This window comes from Corylus avellana, chromosome 3, assembly GCF_965113065.1.
Source record: "Corylus avellana chromosome 3, dhCorAvel1.hap1.2, whole genome shotgun sequence".
NCBI classification, from domain to species: Eukaryota; Viridiplantae; Streptophyta; class Magnoliopsida; order Fagales; family Betulaceae; genus Corylus; species Corylus avellana.
The window spans coordinates 10,336,560-10,352,198 of NC_142492.1; the positions used below are offsets into that span (position 1 = coordinate 10,336,560).

At 37.3% G+C, this 15,639-nt stretch overlaps 2 protein-coding genes and 1 pseudogene across 2 annotated transcripts; 2 read left to right on the plus strand and 1 right to left on the minus strand.

Annotated features, from left to right (window-relative positions):
- Positions 1–4,958: 4,958 nt before the first annotated feature.
- LOC132173660 (transcription initiation factor IIE subunit beta) lies at positions 4,959–10,101 on the minus strand. The gene is made up of 5 exons (XM_059585222.2): positions 9,996–10,101; positions 7,246–7,503; positions 6,695–6,826; positions 6,442–6,558; positions 4,959–5,748 (listed from the first exon to the last, which is right to left on the minus strand). Exons 2-5 carry the CDS (start codon positions 7,501–7,503, stop codon positions 5,401–5,403), a joined length of 855 nt encoding a protein of 284 aa, XP_059441205.1. The 5' UTR covers positions 9,996–10,101; the 3' UTR covers positions 4,959–5,400.
- LOC132174356 (putative acetyltransferase At3g50280 pseudogene) lies at positions 7,514–8,897 on the plus strand (annotated as a pseudogene).
- Positions 10,102–11,287: 1,186 nt separating the features above from the next.
- On the plus strand, positions 11,288–13,323 carry LOC132173659 (salutaridine reductase-like). Its single transcript, XM_059585221.2, has 5 exons — positions 11,288–11,351; positions 11,478–11,721; positions 12,236–12,310; positions 12,524–12,703; positions 12,861–13,323. Exons 1-5 carry the CDS (start codon positions 11,341–11,343, stop codon positions 13,236–13,238), a joined length of 888 nt encoding a protein of 295 aa, XP_059441204.2. The 5' UTR covers positions 11,288–11,340; the 3' UTR covers positions 13,239–13,323.
- The last annotated feature ends 2,316 nt before the right edge of the window (positions 13,324–15,639 follow it).

A 15,639-nucleotide genomic window follows, 5' to 3' on the forward strand; every position in this document is an offset into this window, starting at 1 on the left:
AGATTCATTGGATGAGTTGGGAAAAACTGGGCACCCCAAAAAATAGGGGAGGAATGTGTTTTCGTTACCTACACTGTTTTAATAGGTCTCTACTAGCAAAAAAATTTTGGAGGTTACTTAAGGACCCGGAGTTGCTGTCCTCTAGAATCTTGAAGGCAAAGTATTACCCCAATTGTTCTATCATGGATGCAAAGGTGGGCTCAAAACCATCTTTTGCATGGAGGAGTATACAAGGGGTCAGAGATATCATCAAAGAAGGTACAATTTGGAGGATAGACAATGGCTGTTCAGTACGTATTTGGGGGGAGCGGTGGATTCCAACCCCAAACACTTTTATGATCCAATCATGTCCAATGAGCCTCAATTCGGATGCCACAGTGGCCGCATTAATAGATGTAGACACGGGGTGGTGGAATACCATTGCTTTGGAGGAGAATTTTTGCAAGGAGGAAGTAGCGGTGATTAAAAAAATTCCTCTAGCTAGTTTGCAACAATCGGACATCCAAATTTGGAGGGGAACAGCAAATGGTTGCTTCTCTGTGAAAAGTGCATATTATTTAATAAAGGAGATGGACAGAAGATCTTCCCCGGAAGGCTCATCTCGAAGTGGAGATAGTGAGATTTGGAGGGCTATGTGGAGTATGAATCTTCCAAATGCGACAAAAAATTTTATGTGGCGTGCTTGCCATAATCTGCTCCCTACTAAGGATAACCACTTGAGACGTAAGGTGGTATCGGATCCAGATTGTCCGATTTGTGGTTTGGAGGCGGAAACAGTTTACCATGTAATGTGGGGATGTCCGGCGGCAAGGGACGTTTGGGGGGTGAGTGACCGATGTTTTCAGAAGAGTACATTGCAATGCCCAAATTTCCTCCACGTCACAGAAGGTATTCTCACAAGCCACGGTAGGGAAGCTTTAACCATTTTTGTTGCAATAGCAAAACAAATATGGTTTAGAAGAAATCAACTAGTCCATGGAGGTATGTTCATTCATCCTAATCTTGTAGTTTGTAACACAAGGGTGGCAATGGAAGAATTTCAAACGATCAATTAGCCATGTACAATGATGAGCCCAAACGAATCGGGTGAGATATCTCCACGTTGGATTGCCCCACAAGCAGGGTGGAGAAAAGCAAATTGGGACGTTAGCCTCGACGAGAACAGGGAGAGAATGGGTATTGGAATTGTGGTTCGTTACCATTTGGGCAGCGTTCTTGTAGCTTGAGTTGACACGAGATGGCACACCAGATCCAAGTTTAGCCGAAGCAATGGGTGCGTATTTTGCTACTTGTTTTTGCAAGGACTTGGGCTTTCAAAAGATTATTATAGAAGGAGATGCGAGGGCAGTGACCAATGCGATATGTAATAAGGAGATAAATATGTCTCGTTTTGGACATATAATATCATATACACAACGAGTCCTACAAGGGTTTGGGGAATGGAAATGTAGGTTTGTACGTAGAGATGCTAATGGAGCGGCCCATATTCTAGCAAATGTGGCCAAACAATTTTTCATGGATAAGATTTGGTCGAAAGAAATTCCGGGATGCATCCGTGATGTAATTTTGAAAGAGAAATCTACTATTTCTTTTGATTGATATGTAAGAATGAACATTTATTATTCAAAAAAAAAAAAAAAATTACATATTAATTATAATACTTTGATAATATTATATATATATATATATATATATATATATATATATAAACTAACTAGTTAACACTAAGTTCTAGTATATGTTTACACGCACATGCACACAAAGTTATAGTAGGTACAATTGAATTAAAATATTTTAGGTTAAAATGTTTTGGATTAAAAGATTCTTGATTAATCTTTTTGGACATTTTAAAATGTTTTGGATTAAATGATATTTTATGATTTTTCTTCAAAAAAAATTTCAAGGTTAATCCGACGATGATTAATTCTGGCTTACAACTTTCTCAATTGAATAACCGTGATCCCTTTCTAGATGATAATCATTTTGAAAAACATGAGATGCTGAAGGTGTTTTCTAATGGTTTATACATCGATTGGGTTTTAGATGAAAGTGTTGATATACAACTTTTCACTATCGAAAACCAAGTTTTGAGCCAAATTATGACATGACTCTTCCTCTATGGTCTTATCCACTGTCTAGCTCCAAGCTATTGGGAATAAAACGAGCTAAATTTCTCTATTTGCTCCTTACAAAAATCCCGATTAACTTTGGTAAACATGTGGTCGATGTGATCGTCACCACTTTCAAAAGTGAAACTCGAGAGTCTTATCATTTGTTTACATTATCACACTCATGGCATTGTCTGCGGGTGTCCTGTTATCCGCATATATATTTTCTTCCTCGCACCCCTCTCTCTGGATTTATTCCTTCTTGCTCTGATCTCTGCATTTTTAGGGTTTTAGCAATGGAAAATTTTATGATCTCCCTGAAGCCCATGAAGATGAAGCGGGTTCAGTCATTGGCACAATGCTTTCTTGTGCCAACGACCAAGAAAACCCCTAATTCTTTGAATTCGTTGAAGGTGGGTCAGTCATTGGTATTGAAATTGGCACAACACTTTGTTTTCAAGGATGCCGTTTGTGTGCCCCATCCTTGCATCATTTTGGTCGAACATTTTAGATATAAGCATCCTAACATCACCGTTGTCTAACATTACCGTCACTCTTATATTCTCACCGCCACCACTAACATATAGACCACCTTTCCAAACGGCGCCACGTACAACACATCTCCTGAATATGCGCCGTAAATATGGAATCTCGTGCCACCACCATGGCCGAAGTGGCGAAACGCCACATAGACATAAGAGACTCACGTTGCTCGATCCCCTTGTCGAGTCACATATGGAGCTGTGGAAGCGACCAACGCATGAGGGTTGGCTGGTTGTAGTCCAACGCAGCATTTCGTCTGCATTTGGTGTGGCTTTTCATTTTTGGGTCACTGTGTGACTAGGCCACCCCACGGCCAAAAGGGGTAGTTGGCCCAACGGGTGGCTACGGCCAACCCCAATTTTTTATTTTTTATTTTTGAGTTTTTTTTTTAAAAAATAAAAAATAAAATTGTAGGGACAATTTAATATTTTCTATTATTTCCGTTAGAGAAAACAGAAATAGTTAACAGATGGGCCACATTGAAAAATTTTGAAACTTTGATGGGGTGCATTGCAATTTTTGAAACATTGAAAGTTAAATTAAAAATTGTCTAAAATTTTGGAGGTAAAATGTAATTTTCCTTTCTTTTTTCTTCTTCTCCTTGGGTCTTCCTTGCTTTATGTGTGTGTGGATATGTTTCGAATCATATCCACGAAGCTGCTAATCTGAGTTCGAATTATATATATAAACTGGCGGGATTTCTTACTCGCGCCCCTCTCTCTTTCTCTATCTCTGGATTTCTTCCTTCTTGCTCTGATGTCTACATTTTTAGGGTTTTAGCAATTGAAAATTCTAAGATTCCCCGAAGCCTTTGAAGATGAAGGATTTTCTTGTGCCAACAACCAAGAAAAGCCCCAATCCTTTGAATTCGTTGAAGCTGAGTTAGTCATTGGTATTGACATTGGCACAATGCTTTGTTTTAAAGGATGTCATTTGTGTCTCATTCTTGCATCATTTTGGTCGAATATTTCAGATATGAGCGTCCTAACAACACTGTTGTGGGCAAAAAAGTTGGGGTTGTATCATACCTTTTTAAAAATCTAACTGTTGTTTGTTAACTCCTGCCACGTAAGAAAAAAACAGAATTGTTGCAGAACTTTTGTTGTTCCGTAGCATTACTCCTTTTCATATGGAGACTTGACTGAGCATTGTGAGTGTCTTTTGCTTTTTGGTTATCTAGTTGATCAGCGTGTATGAGCATTCTTTTCTGATATATATACATATATACATAAACCAAGACATATGTTATCTGGGTTCAAATAACAAGACTGAGGCACTTTGTATTTGGCAAAGCTAGTAAAGATATAACAACGATAGTAATGGTTTGACATATAGAAAAGACTAATAACGACAGTAAGCATAAGAAATATGTTCAGAATAATGATTAGAATAAACAAAAACTGTAAAAGTATATAGCACAAGTAATTCCGAAGTTAAATATACTGGAAACTGATACTCATAAATAAACACTTACAAATAAGTTTGTTTGTTTGTTTGTTTTTTTTTTTTTTTTCTTCCAAGTCAAATAAGTTGCCATGCTCTTTGAAATCATTTCAAAGGTTGTGGGCTTCAAAGGTTTACACAAAGGAAATATTCCAGAAGGAAATATGGTTTCAAGGATCACAAAATCAAGGAGATTGTATTGTGCAGTCTGCCTGATCTTTGGAACTGGAGTCCTCTTATATAGGCCCAAAGGGACGATTCCAATCAATGCATTGTTGACTGGATGACTAGGCTCAGCAGGTGCTGTCTGGCATGCACCATATATATATCTTTTCCCGTCTAAGCTCAAATACAACTTTGCTCTCTTGCCACAAAGAATTGATCATCATCAGGCTTATCAATGGTTCTAAAGGCCAAACTCATGCTCAGGTTTGTGTTCGCACCAAATCTAACCCAAAAAAAAAAAAAAAAAATCAATTTCCTTAACCAAGTTGAGTTTGTGGATGTTAGAATATTTAGAAAATATTCTCTATATTAGAGTTTATTCCCTTCCTTATTTATTCTAAGGTTTCTTGTTCACTATTCTTAATCACTAGATAAATATCACAGTATAATACAGTTTAATATTTAGGATGTAGCCCATCAATCTTTCTCTCTACGCTGCCACTCTCAGTCTTTCACATTATACCTCATTCTATATTTCTTCATTTTAGTGTTATTGTTTTGTTGCTTGAATAAATGCAGGTTCCTAAAGCACATGATTTGCTAATTTGTCCTCTTGGCTTAAGATTTCATAATGTTTCAGCATGGTGTTAATTATGTGGCATAAGATAGAAGTGTGAAGCACTGAGGCCACGACTTCAATGTAGACGGAAATGGAATGAATCTATTCAATTAGTGAGGACTCGTCCATTCCTTGGAATGAATCTTCTGCAGAAAGATAAAACACTAGAGCTACATTCTTCCAGGCAAACAAAATATCTAACTGAGCTAAATTTACAAAGAAAGAAAAATTGATAGGGGCAATCTGTAATTACAATGTTGGACCAAATAGGCTTTTCCATTACAAATCAACTGATGATACAAGATCACACCACGTAGTCTGATGGGCCGCTTCCCAACAAGTGTTCGGAAGCTTTCCCGCCGACGTCCTGCCCATGTCTGCCATTAGTATCAAGAGTGGCAAAGACCCAAGAATCAATTTGGGTTTAGAACTACTAGAACACTACATATCTACAAAACCGATGCAAGTAGCACAACAGCAAGTTACATCTGTGTATGGTTCACCAATGGCTCATCGGAAACTTCAAGAATTATTAGTGCCTAGGTTCCGGAAAAGCTCTGGAAGATGGGCGTTTGTAAGCTTTGTCCTCTTGGTGATCTCATGCTTCTTTTTCTTTGGCTTGGGCTTGGAGGAAATGCCTTGAACCTCTGATCTGGCCCTCCTCTGAGCAGTGTTGGTAGCAGGCTTCATCCCGTTCTTCTGGAGATCCCTCTCAATGTCAATCATATCACGAGGCAGTTCAATTCCACGAAACAGCTGTTTAAGGTCATCATCCACCATAATGGGCACCCTGGGGTCATTTGGATACGCAATGTCTTCTTGGGAATCAAAGTTTGATAGGAGCCAAATCAGACCCGCAGCTTTCAAAACCTAAGGAAGAATAAGTTCATATAATTTATTGCAAGAGAAACAGGTAATCGATTGTGTTCCCACTTAGTACCAGGGTACACCTTCCCTTTTTTGCAAGGAAAATCAACTTTTGAAAAGCTAATCCATGCATCCAAAGCCAGAAAAACTTTACCAGATACAACTATATCACACAATTTGCTCCTTTTAATGATAACTATTCAAGCCCTAAGATCTTTTTGTTTATCATACTGAGAAAAGGAGTTCCCACCCGACACCAAAAGGTCAAGGGAAGGAAGGCTTCCAGGCCCTTTCAAGTCCCACCAACACACAGTCACCAGTCACCTCTGAACTATGCTCGGGAAGTTGTACACAGAGAGATAATCAAATCCATAGAATTCAAAGGTTTGTTCAGTGGCCTATGCAAGATGAATTTTTTCTAGCAACCTTTTGTTGTTTTTTTTTTTTCTTTGGTCAATCAGTTTTTTAAAGGCCACATGATAATGGATAATCTTTGCCCTCCCCAATCCAACTGCTCCCATGGATTAAACCCAAGACTACACCTTACAGAAAGAGGGAGGCATGCACAAGGCTAAAAGGCCTAGCAGTTTTTTCCAGAGGCTTCTCTGAACAAAATTCTGGTGCTATAATGAAATCATGAATATCATGATGTAAAAGTTCATCAAACAAAATGGGGAAATCAAATATTACATGTACCTGCAAGTCATCCATCACAGTTGGGTATGCATCCTTAAGATCAATGACAGCAATCCCCTCTGGTTTTTTCCTTATTAAGTAAAGAAGCTGATTCTTTTCCTTTAGATCATACTTAGACTGTAGACCAAGTGACAAGTCAAAATGTTACCCACCATGAAAGAGGTATAAGGAAAAAACTAAATACAACTTAAATACTAAATCGAAAAAGTTTATTAGTCCATGAAGTTCTGCAGCTACGTAAGTTTAATGTTACCTTGTAAGAGAAACGCTTCCCATCATAGTGCACTTTCGGGTTATTCCTCAAACTGTCAAAGACAGCTTTGTTGGCATTCGCATCAACATAACATGATTCATTTATTTGCTCCGGTGTGAAGGCTTGCCTTGTCTGCAAATACAAACAGCATTCAGCTGGTAGTAATTAACATTCACCTGGTCCAACCAGGGCAATGTAACTGATGTTGACTTCTATTGATTTTATATACCCCGTAATTACAGTAAACAAAACCGCAATACAAATTGCCCACAAACATCTATAATTTATAATTACCTTCAATTCAAAGTACAAACTGTCTATCAAGTATTATCAGTTTCCCCTTAAAATCATGCCATATAAACAAGGTTTTGAGTTTCCCCAATTAATTGCAAAAAAAAAAGGTCCCAGTTTGATGAAGGTGGATGACTATAACTATTTCTTTTGCAGTAAACACACAACTTTTAAATCATTTCCACAATGAGCATTGCGAATAACTAGAGCATTAGGCAATACGTATGTATAGATAAAGGCAAGAAGAATTTGGTTTAAACCTCCAGTAGCAGATCTATAACACGCTTGATCTGAGCTCCTACAGGGGCTTTCCGAATGCTGTTGATGTGTTGAAGTCTCTCTGTATCATTTGAAAATTTAACGGCAGGAGCAGGGGTTCTTGCATTGGCTGACAGTGCTGCAGCTACAGGTGTGGATTTCTGAATTGTGGACTTATTAGCTGCTGCAATGCTCGTGAGGGTTGACTGGCACTTCTCTTGCTGCTTCTTGAATTTATCTAACTTTTCTTGTAATGCCATCTAGACATGAAAATGTTTGCTTTTTTAGTAAGAGCTACTCAAACCCATCATTAATATTTAAGAATGTAAGAAAATAAGGGATTTTAAGTACAAGATGGTAAAAGATAAGAATTAAATTGAAATCACTGAATGGCCAAAATTGACTCCAAAATATAAATACTCATGTCATAATTCAGGAAGAATTAACAGCTAATAATCAAGACATTACCATAATTTACTAAGAAAACTGCATGCTCACACAAGCAACTCTGAAAACTCCCATTTTTGTGTAACACAAATTTCATGAAACAAGTAGAAATAAATAGGGCACATTAAATCTAGGGAAAATTACACTTTACCCCCCAAAGTTTGGGGTCATTTTCAATTCGACCTCCAATGTTTCAATTTTTGCAATCCACCCCCCCGAACTTGCCAAACTTTTGCAATTCAGCCATTCCATCAGTCAAAGCCATTTTGACTGATGGAACAGTGATCACGTGTGACCCACGTGATCACTTTTGTTTTTTTTTCTTCCTAAAATACCCCCATCCTTGACTTAGCCGACTCCATGGGATCTTCAACTCCTCGCAGTCGATCACATCCAAAAGGGTCTTCTCTTCCTCAAACCTACACCCTCCCAAGAAAAAAAAGTAAAAGGCAGTGAGAGTGTCATCGATCACCTAAAGACCTCTCTATCCCGCATGTTGGATATTTCTATCCTCTCGCCAGCCACTTAGTCATGGTTGAAAACGATGATGATAAGACCACCTCTTTCTTTGTCGACTGCAATAACCATGGAGGAGCAGAGTTTGTTCATGCAGTGGCAGATGGCGTCACTGTGGCCGATATCCTTGAGCCCCTCTACGTTCCCGATATTGTCAACTCCTTCTTTTTGATGAACAGGGTGTTGAACTGCAAAGGTGTTTCCAAACCATTGCTGGCGGTGAAAGTGACTGAGCTCGTTGATGGCCTCTTCATCAGTTGCACTATAAACCACAGCCTTGCGGATGGCACCTCCTTCTGGCGTTTCTTCAATACTTGGTCTGGGATCTCTACGGGTTCTTCTGATCCCACTTCACAATCTCCTCCGATCATCGGATTGGGTTTTCTCGATGGTATTATCGATCTCCCCATTCGCATTCCTTTCCAATTCCAGCACAATGAAATTCATGAGGAGGAGAGTTCCAACACTTCTCCACCTCTAAAACAAAGAGTTTTTTCATTTTTCAAAGGAGAAAATCCAACAACTTAAAGCCAAAGCAAATTCTGAAATGAGCACTAACAAGATCTCGTCCCTTCAAGCGGTTCTTGCTCATCTTTGGCGATCTGTGGTTCGTAGCCGGTGTCTCAATGCTGATGAAGGGGGCATTTTAGGAAAAAAAAAAACCAAAAGTGATCACATGCATCGCACGTGATCACTGTTCCGTTAGTCAAAGTGGCTTTGACTAACGGAATGGCCGAATTGCAAAAGTTTGGCAAGTTTGGGGGGTGGATTACAAAAATTGAAACATTGGAGATCGAATTGAAAATGGCCCCAAACCTTTTGTGGGGGGGGGGGGGGGGTAAAGTGTAATTTTCCCTAAAATCTATGGGCAATAAACATTCCAATCGTTCTCCCTACATTAATCTCTAGCCTGTAAATGGCTTAATGCAGAACATGTGCAATAATTTCACCACCATGTACAGTGCACAAAGAACAAAATGCAACTAGAAAATGAGTATCCAATTTCTATGATACTGAGCAATTAGTGATCAGACAACAGGCTTTACTCATTGATCAATCCTTAATCTAGTATTAAGCAAAAAAAAAAATATATATATTCAAATCTTTCCTAAAATTCATCACTAATGTCAAAAATCAATCCAAATTATTTGTTGCAGTTGGGGCTAAACGGTTCTCTCTGATAACATTTTACATAATTGCAAGTCTGGTAACACTAGCCTGAATATTATTCAAATATAATAAACCAGTCCACATTGATATTTAGAGTCTCCTACATAGGTCCCCCCAATTCTAATGACCCAGAAGAGTCCCATAAGCAATATTGCCCAGGTAGAAGCAACAGACATACTTGAAGACACCTAAAAGAACTTCCAAGAATTGACAAAAGAGAAACATAATCGATGATAGTTCCCAATTAAGTTAAAAGAAGTTCACTTAAAATTCAACATCCCAACATAGACATTGAAGGAATTTACAAGACCAGTCCATATCAGTTTGAGTGAGCCAACTCCAACAATTTTTCACCAACGAAGCACAAGAATCTTACATAAACATTCAAACCAAAGTTTTTCAAACAAAGAAAAACGCATTTGATTCCGTCTGAACCCTAAATTAAACCTAATTTATCCGGACAAAAACCTTAGGTTCACTACTAATGCAAGTAATAAATATATCTAAAACCACTTGATAATAGTACAAATTAAACCCCTGAACCCTAGAACTGAATACGTAAATTACGAAAGTCTAAAGAATTTACAAATTAAAAGTTTTAGACCGGAAGCGATCTTACCTCGGTGTCCCTGAGAACTGTGCTTCTCGTCGATTGGAGAGAGAGAGAGAGAGAGAGAGAGATTGGGTATGTGATTTGGGCGAGTTGAGGTGGATTGGGTTGAAAATGAAAACCCAAGCCCATATATTTTTTAGCGAACAGAATATAGTAATATACCTTTATTTTTTATTTTATTATTTTTTTAAAAAGAAGAGTATTAAATATGATAATTTCTTTACACACGGAGATTCCTATGAGAGTAATTTTTTTTCTAAGGAGTGCTATAAGTGACATCCGCTATATTATGAGTGGTTCCAGCTGATTGAGGTACCTCTCTGGGATGCTATAAGTATTTATTATGTCTCTTTTGTTTCATTCCAAAAAAATGAAGTAGCTTGTAAAATTATAATTTGATCAAAATTAAATAGTGATAAATCACAAGCCCAATGATAATTTTAAAAGTCACAATTTTTTGAGTGATACGATCGAGAACGACACATGAAAAACTTTTAGCATTACTCATATGTAGCACACATGCAAGAAATTACATACACACCTAACCAAAATGAGAAGGGAAATGCTAGGTTTTTCAATTTTTATTTATTTTTTATTTTTTAAATTTGGTTTCAAAATGATGTGTTACCATTCTATGTGGTCTATTGTTTAATAAATAGACAAATATGGTAATAGGATGGTGATACATCATTTTGTAACAAAATTTTTAGAATTTTTAACTTAAAAAACTTAGCATTTCTCGAACAAGAATTGTAATTAGACAAATAATTTAAGGATCCGTTTGGGATTGGGATTTCAATAAGTACGATTTTAAAAATTGTGCTTTTGAAATCATTACTTTTTAAAATAGTAAAAACATTTGGTAAAATGTGTTAAAAAGTATTTTTTATTAAATATTTATTATGCAAAATCATGATTTTGATTTAAATTTGCGTTTTTTCAAATAAGCACCATCTAACCTGTTTATAGAATTGCAGATTTTTTATTTATTTTTTATTTTTAAGATTAAGTGCTTTTTAAATCGCAATGCCAAACACCTTACGTTTTATGATATCTTAAAAAAATACAAATTATTCTTGCGAAATTGCAATCTCAAACGCACTCTTATTCCGCTCTTTATTTATTTTCTTATTTCTAGTTTCTTGCTCAAAAAACAAGAGAAAAGTCTAAAACGTCACCGTATACGTAACAAGCAAGATTGCAAGTCGAAAGATGTCACTGCGTGCGTAGAAAACCCAGAGATGACCAACTATAAATACCCCATAACCTTACCTTAAACAATAAAACCAACAGCAAAACCGTAAACTTCCATAAATTGGCATCAACGAACAGCGGAAACAAGTCAACAAACATGACGAAGAGGTAATTTCATCTTTAACAAAAAAAATTCATATGAGCCTCATATATATATATATAGTGAAACATCGATCCTTAATACTCACCCTTAATTTCGTTTTTTTTGCATTCGTTTCAAACTTTTTTCTTCAGGGTTGCTGTTGTTACGGGGGCCAACAAAGGGATAGGATTTGAAATATGTAAGCAGTTGGCTTCAAATGGGATCAGGGTGATATTAACTGCTAGAGATGCGAAGAGGGGCAATGAAGCTGTTGAAAAACTCAAGGCTGCTGGATACTCCCATGTGATTTTTCATCAACTTGATGTGGGGGATAAGGCTACCATTTCTTCTCTTGCAAATTTCATCCAAACCCAATTTGGGAAGCTTGACATACTGGTACATTTTCTAAACTCTAATGAATTTTTATCGGGTGTAATTAGCTCTCTTTATTGCACGGGAAACTCTAAAATGAGAGGGGTATAGGTGAACCTCATATCTATTTGAACTATCCAAATACCTGCACGAATAAGTACATATATGACTCATCTATCCTCTCACATTATTTGCCCATATCAATTGAGTCATAGCCTCACTCAGCCCCACCAGAGTATCAATGAAAATTTAAAGTGGTTAATATTAATCCGGCATATGGGGATTCTCTATTGTAGAGATTCGAACTCACACTCTAGTATATGCTTTGACCACTTGAAAACTTTCTTGGGCTATTGAACCATCACCCTTGATAAGGAGGATGATAATAATTACATAAAGATTCCTTTCTAATCAGTCTATAGGAGCCTTTTTTAAATGAACATAACGTCATTTGCTTGTTGAAAAATAAAGACCAATTGTTAACTAGATAAAATCTTGTTCTTATGTACTCTGATATTGAAATTGTTTCAAATTGCAGATAAATAATGCAGGGATTGGCGGATCCATAATCACAGCAGAGGATCAAAAGAGCTTAAAACTAGAGTTTGATAAAGTAAGGTTTTCAATGCAATATAATCTTATATAGTTTAATGTTTTCTCTCCCACACTGTAGGAGAAGTCTCATAAATGAAAAAAGAAAAAAAAAAAAAAAAGGACAGTTTTTGGCCGGATAGGAGGAAATTCTTTCTCATAGTATTCAAATGATTTTAATTTCTAAACATGTATGCTGCATCATGATTTATCACTACATACATTAATGATACAGGTTATAGGTGCAAATCCCGGATCCTTGGAGACATTTAAGCAAACTTACAAAACTGCCTTGGATTGTCTAAGAACAAATTATTATGGGATGAAGCAAGTGAGCAAAGAACTAATTCCACTTCTTGAATTATCCAATTCTGCAAGAATAATAAATGTCTCCTCCTCCTTCGGACAGCTAGAGGTACAATATTATTATATTGTTGGAAGTGCGTTTTAAAAAATTGCGGTGCATTTTCAAATCGTGGGTAAAATGGTGCTACTCAAAAGAACTCCATATATCAAAAAGTAGCAACTTCTAGTTATATCATACTTGCTAATTAACAACAATGGAATTTCAGCGTGTCTCAAATGAGAATGCAAGAAAGGAGCTAGAAGATGTAGATGGCCTTACAGAAGAGAAAGTGGACAATGTGGTGGAAAGGTTCTTAGAAGACGCCAAGGAGAATTTGATAGAAATCAAAGGCTGGCCTGCAAATTATTCTGCTTATATTGTCTCCAAGGCAGCTCTGAATGCTTACACAAGGGTTTTGGCTAAGAAGTACCCCAACATTGCCATTAATGCAGTTTGTCCTGGCTTTGTTAAGACGGATTTGAATCACAACACCGGCGTCTTGACTGTTGAAGAAGGAGGTAAAGGTCCTGTCATGCTGGCTTTGATGCCTGAAGGTGGACCTTCCGGCCTATTCTTTGCTAAGACGGAAGTGTCAACCTTTTAAGTGATATATAATTGGTGCAATACGATGCGATGTTGCTCATTTTCATGACACATTTTGTAATACTACTTTCTCTAGTTCTTGCAGTTGTTTTACTTTTCAGTACTTACATTGAATAAAAGTTTTCTATGTTGCATATTGAGAAAGGTATCAAGATCATTTTGCATTTTAAGGGATCAAGATCAACTGCAAGGAAAGTTGTGTTGCCTTCTGGAGGTGACAATGTTGTCACCGGAATATTGCTGTATCTACCTTCTCTTTCATGCACCACAGCTCCCGCTGTAAAAATTAAAGGGAAACAAAATATTGATGATAATTAAGTTGATGCTTCATATTCAATAATTTATTCAAAAAGTTTGATATTTTTGTTTGGTTCATCTGCAACCTTCAAACAGAGTTTGTGGACGACGGCTTCTACTTGCAAAATTAGTCCAAACTGAATGGCTCGTCTACAACCTCGTTCGGACGGGGTTTACATAAAAGGGGTTCTGTATGCTCGTTTGCAACCTCATTTGAACGAGTTTTGCAGACGAGTGGTCCTATACAAGAAAGAGAAGGAAAAATATTTCATTTTATACTTCCATTGCTTGAACCCCAAATTGGGGTTTGCCATCCGACTTGTTAGCAATCCGAGCACCTAAGTGCATGAAATCCTCATTCTATAATAAACAAATATGCCAATCGATTCTTAACTGACATGTCTTCTCATTTGAGCTTAAACCGCAATCATAAAATTAACATTCACCTTAAATAAATATATTAGCTAGGGAAGTGGCTAGGTAGAGAATATAGATATTAACATATTTGTTAACTTACTACTTATTCCAAAAGTTTAAATTAATAATAAAAATAATAAATTTAAGGGAAAAATATAAAAAAGCCTCTCAAACTATCAACTGTTTTTTGATTTAGCCCCCTAATGTTTCAAAAGTGATAAAGTAGCCCCCTAAACTACCAAACTATTACATTTTGGCCACTCCGTTAGTCAAAACTGTCAGTTTGGATGGAAACTACAAAACGACGTCGTTTGGTTACGGGTAAGTTACTACAATGCCCTTGTATGAATTTTATTTTATTTTTATTTTTTTAAAACAAGATGTAAAACGGCACCGTTTTGCTTCAAATTAGAGTTCCCTTACCCTAAGCAAAACAACGCCGCTTTGCTTAGTGGTAAGGATTAATACTGAAATCCCTACTTCTCTGCGTAGCCGGTCCCGTCTTCCCCATCCAGCCGATCATCTCCCTTAAACATAAGAAACCTCTCTTATGGTTGTGTCCAATCCGCTTTACAAGAAACCTCTCTTCTTTTGGGACCTTGTGGACAGGAAGGTACTTCACACAAACGAACACAACGACAAAGTGAATTGCAGGTAGGTTGGTGATGAAGTGGGAAAAGATCTGGGGTACTCCACTTGCAAGCTCAGTGTACACAAGTCCTATCACAAGGACACGGACAAGTCCTAGACTGGGGCCAAGCCTGAGAATCCATGCCATGGAAACCTTATTGTGAAACTCGGATTTCGCTGGGTCTCACCGGATTTCTGATTGGGTTGATTGTAATTTCTGATTGGGTTGTTGATGTAGCTGATTGCAAAAATTTGTTTTTGTTGATTTTGTTGGGTCTCTTTTGGTTCGGCTGATTGAGGTTTGGAGTTTGGGAAGAAGAGGGGATTTGGAGTTTGGGATTAGTTTTTTCTGTTTAGTTTTTTCTTGTTTTTTCGCCAGCCGTTTTTTTCTGGATGAAGAGAAGAGGGTTTGGGAGAAAGAAAAGAGGGGTTTTTCTGGTTTTTCCGGCTGGCGATGCTGGGTTTGGGAGAAAGAAAAGAGGGTTTGGGAAAAAGAATGCTGGCCGGCGATGCTGATTTTTTGGGGCCGGAAAGCTGGTTTTTGCTAGCCGGCGATGCTAATCGGTTGTATGCTCTCCGGCGCTAGTGGGGGTGGGTTTGCTAGCGCCAGTTTGTTTTTTGGTTTGCTGTTTTGATTTTATTTTGTCAAAATGAGCTTGGTGATGTGTCACCACAAGAGTTGATGCTACAAAATATCCCAAAGGGCTCCCTTTTAGTATTAATCCTTACCACTAAGCAAAACGCCGTTTTGCTTAGGGTAAGGGAACCCTAATTTGAAGCAAAACGGCACCTTTTTTTTTGTTTTTTTTTTTTTAAAAAAAAAATCTTACAAGGGCATTGTAGTAACTTACCTATAACCAAACGACGTCGTTTTGTAGTTTCCGTCCAAATTGACGGTTTTGACTAATGGAGTGGCCAAAATTCAATAGTTTGGTAGTTTAGGGGGCTACTTTATCAGTTTTGAAATATTATGGGGCTAAATAAAAAACGGTTGGTAGTTTGGGGGGCTTTTTTATATTTTTCCCTAAATTTAATTATTTAACTAATACTTAACACTC

What these genes read in the sequence shown, in the direction of transcription:
- LOC132173660 (XM_059585222.2), bottom strand. Translation starts at nt 7,503, where the DNA reads ATGGCATTACAAGAAAAGTTAGATAAATTCAAGAAGCAGCAAGAGAAG. An exon ending in TTATAGATCTGCTACTGGAG is followed by an intron (nt 6,827 to 7,245) that starts GTTTAAACCAAA and finishes TTGTATTTGCAG; the next exon opens with ACAAGGCAAGCCTTCACACC. An exon ending in CTGTGATGGATGACTTGCAG is followed by an intron (nt 5,749 to 6,441) that starts GTACATGTAATA and finishes ATTCTTCCTTAG; the next exon opens with GTTTTGAAAGCTGCGGGTCT.
- LOC132173659 (XM_059585221.2), top strand. An exon ending in TTGGGAAGCTTGACATACTG is followed by an intron (nt 11,722 to 12,235) that starts GTACATTTTCTA and finishes TTCAAATTGCAG; the next exon opens with ATAAATAATGCAGGGATTGG. An exon ending in TAAAACTAGAGTTTGATAAA is followed by an intron (nt 12,311 to 12,523) that starts GTAAGGTTTTCA and finishes TTAATGATACAG; the next exon opens with GTTATAGGTGCAAATCCCGG.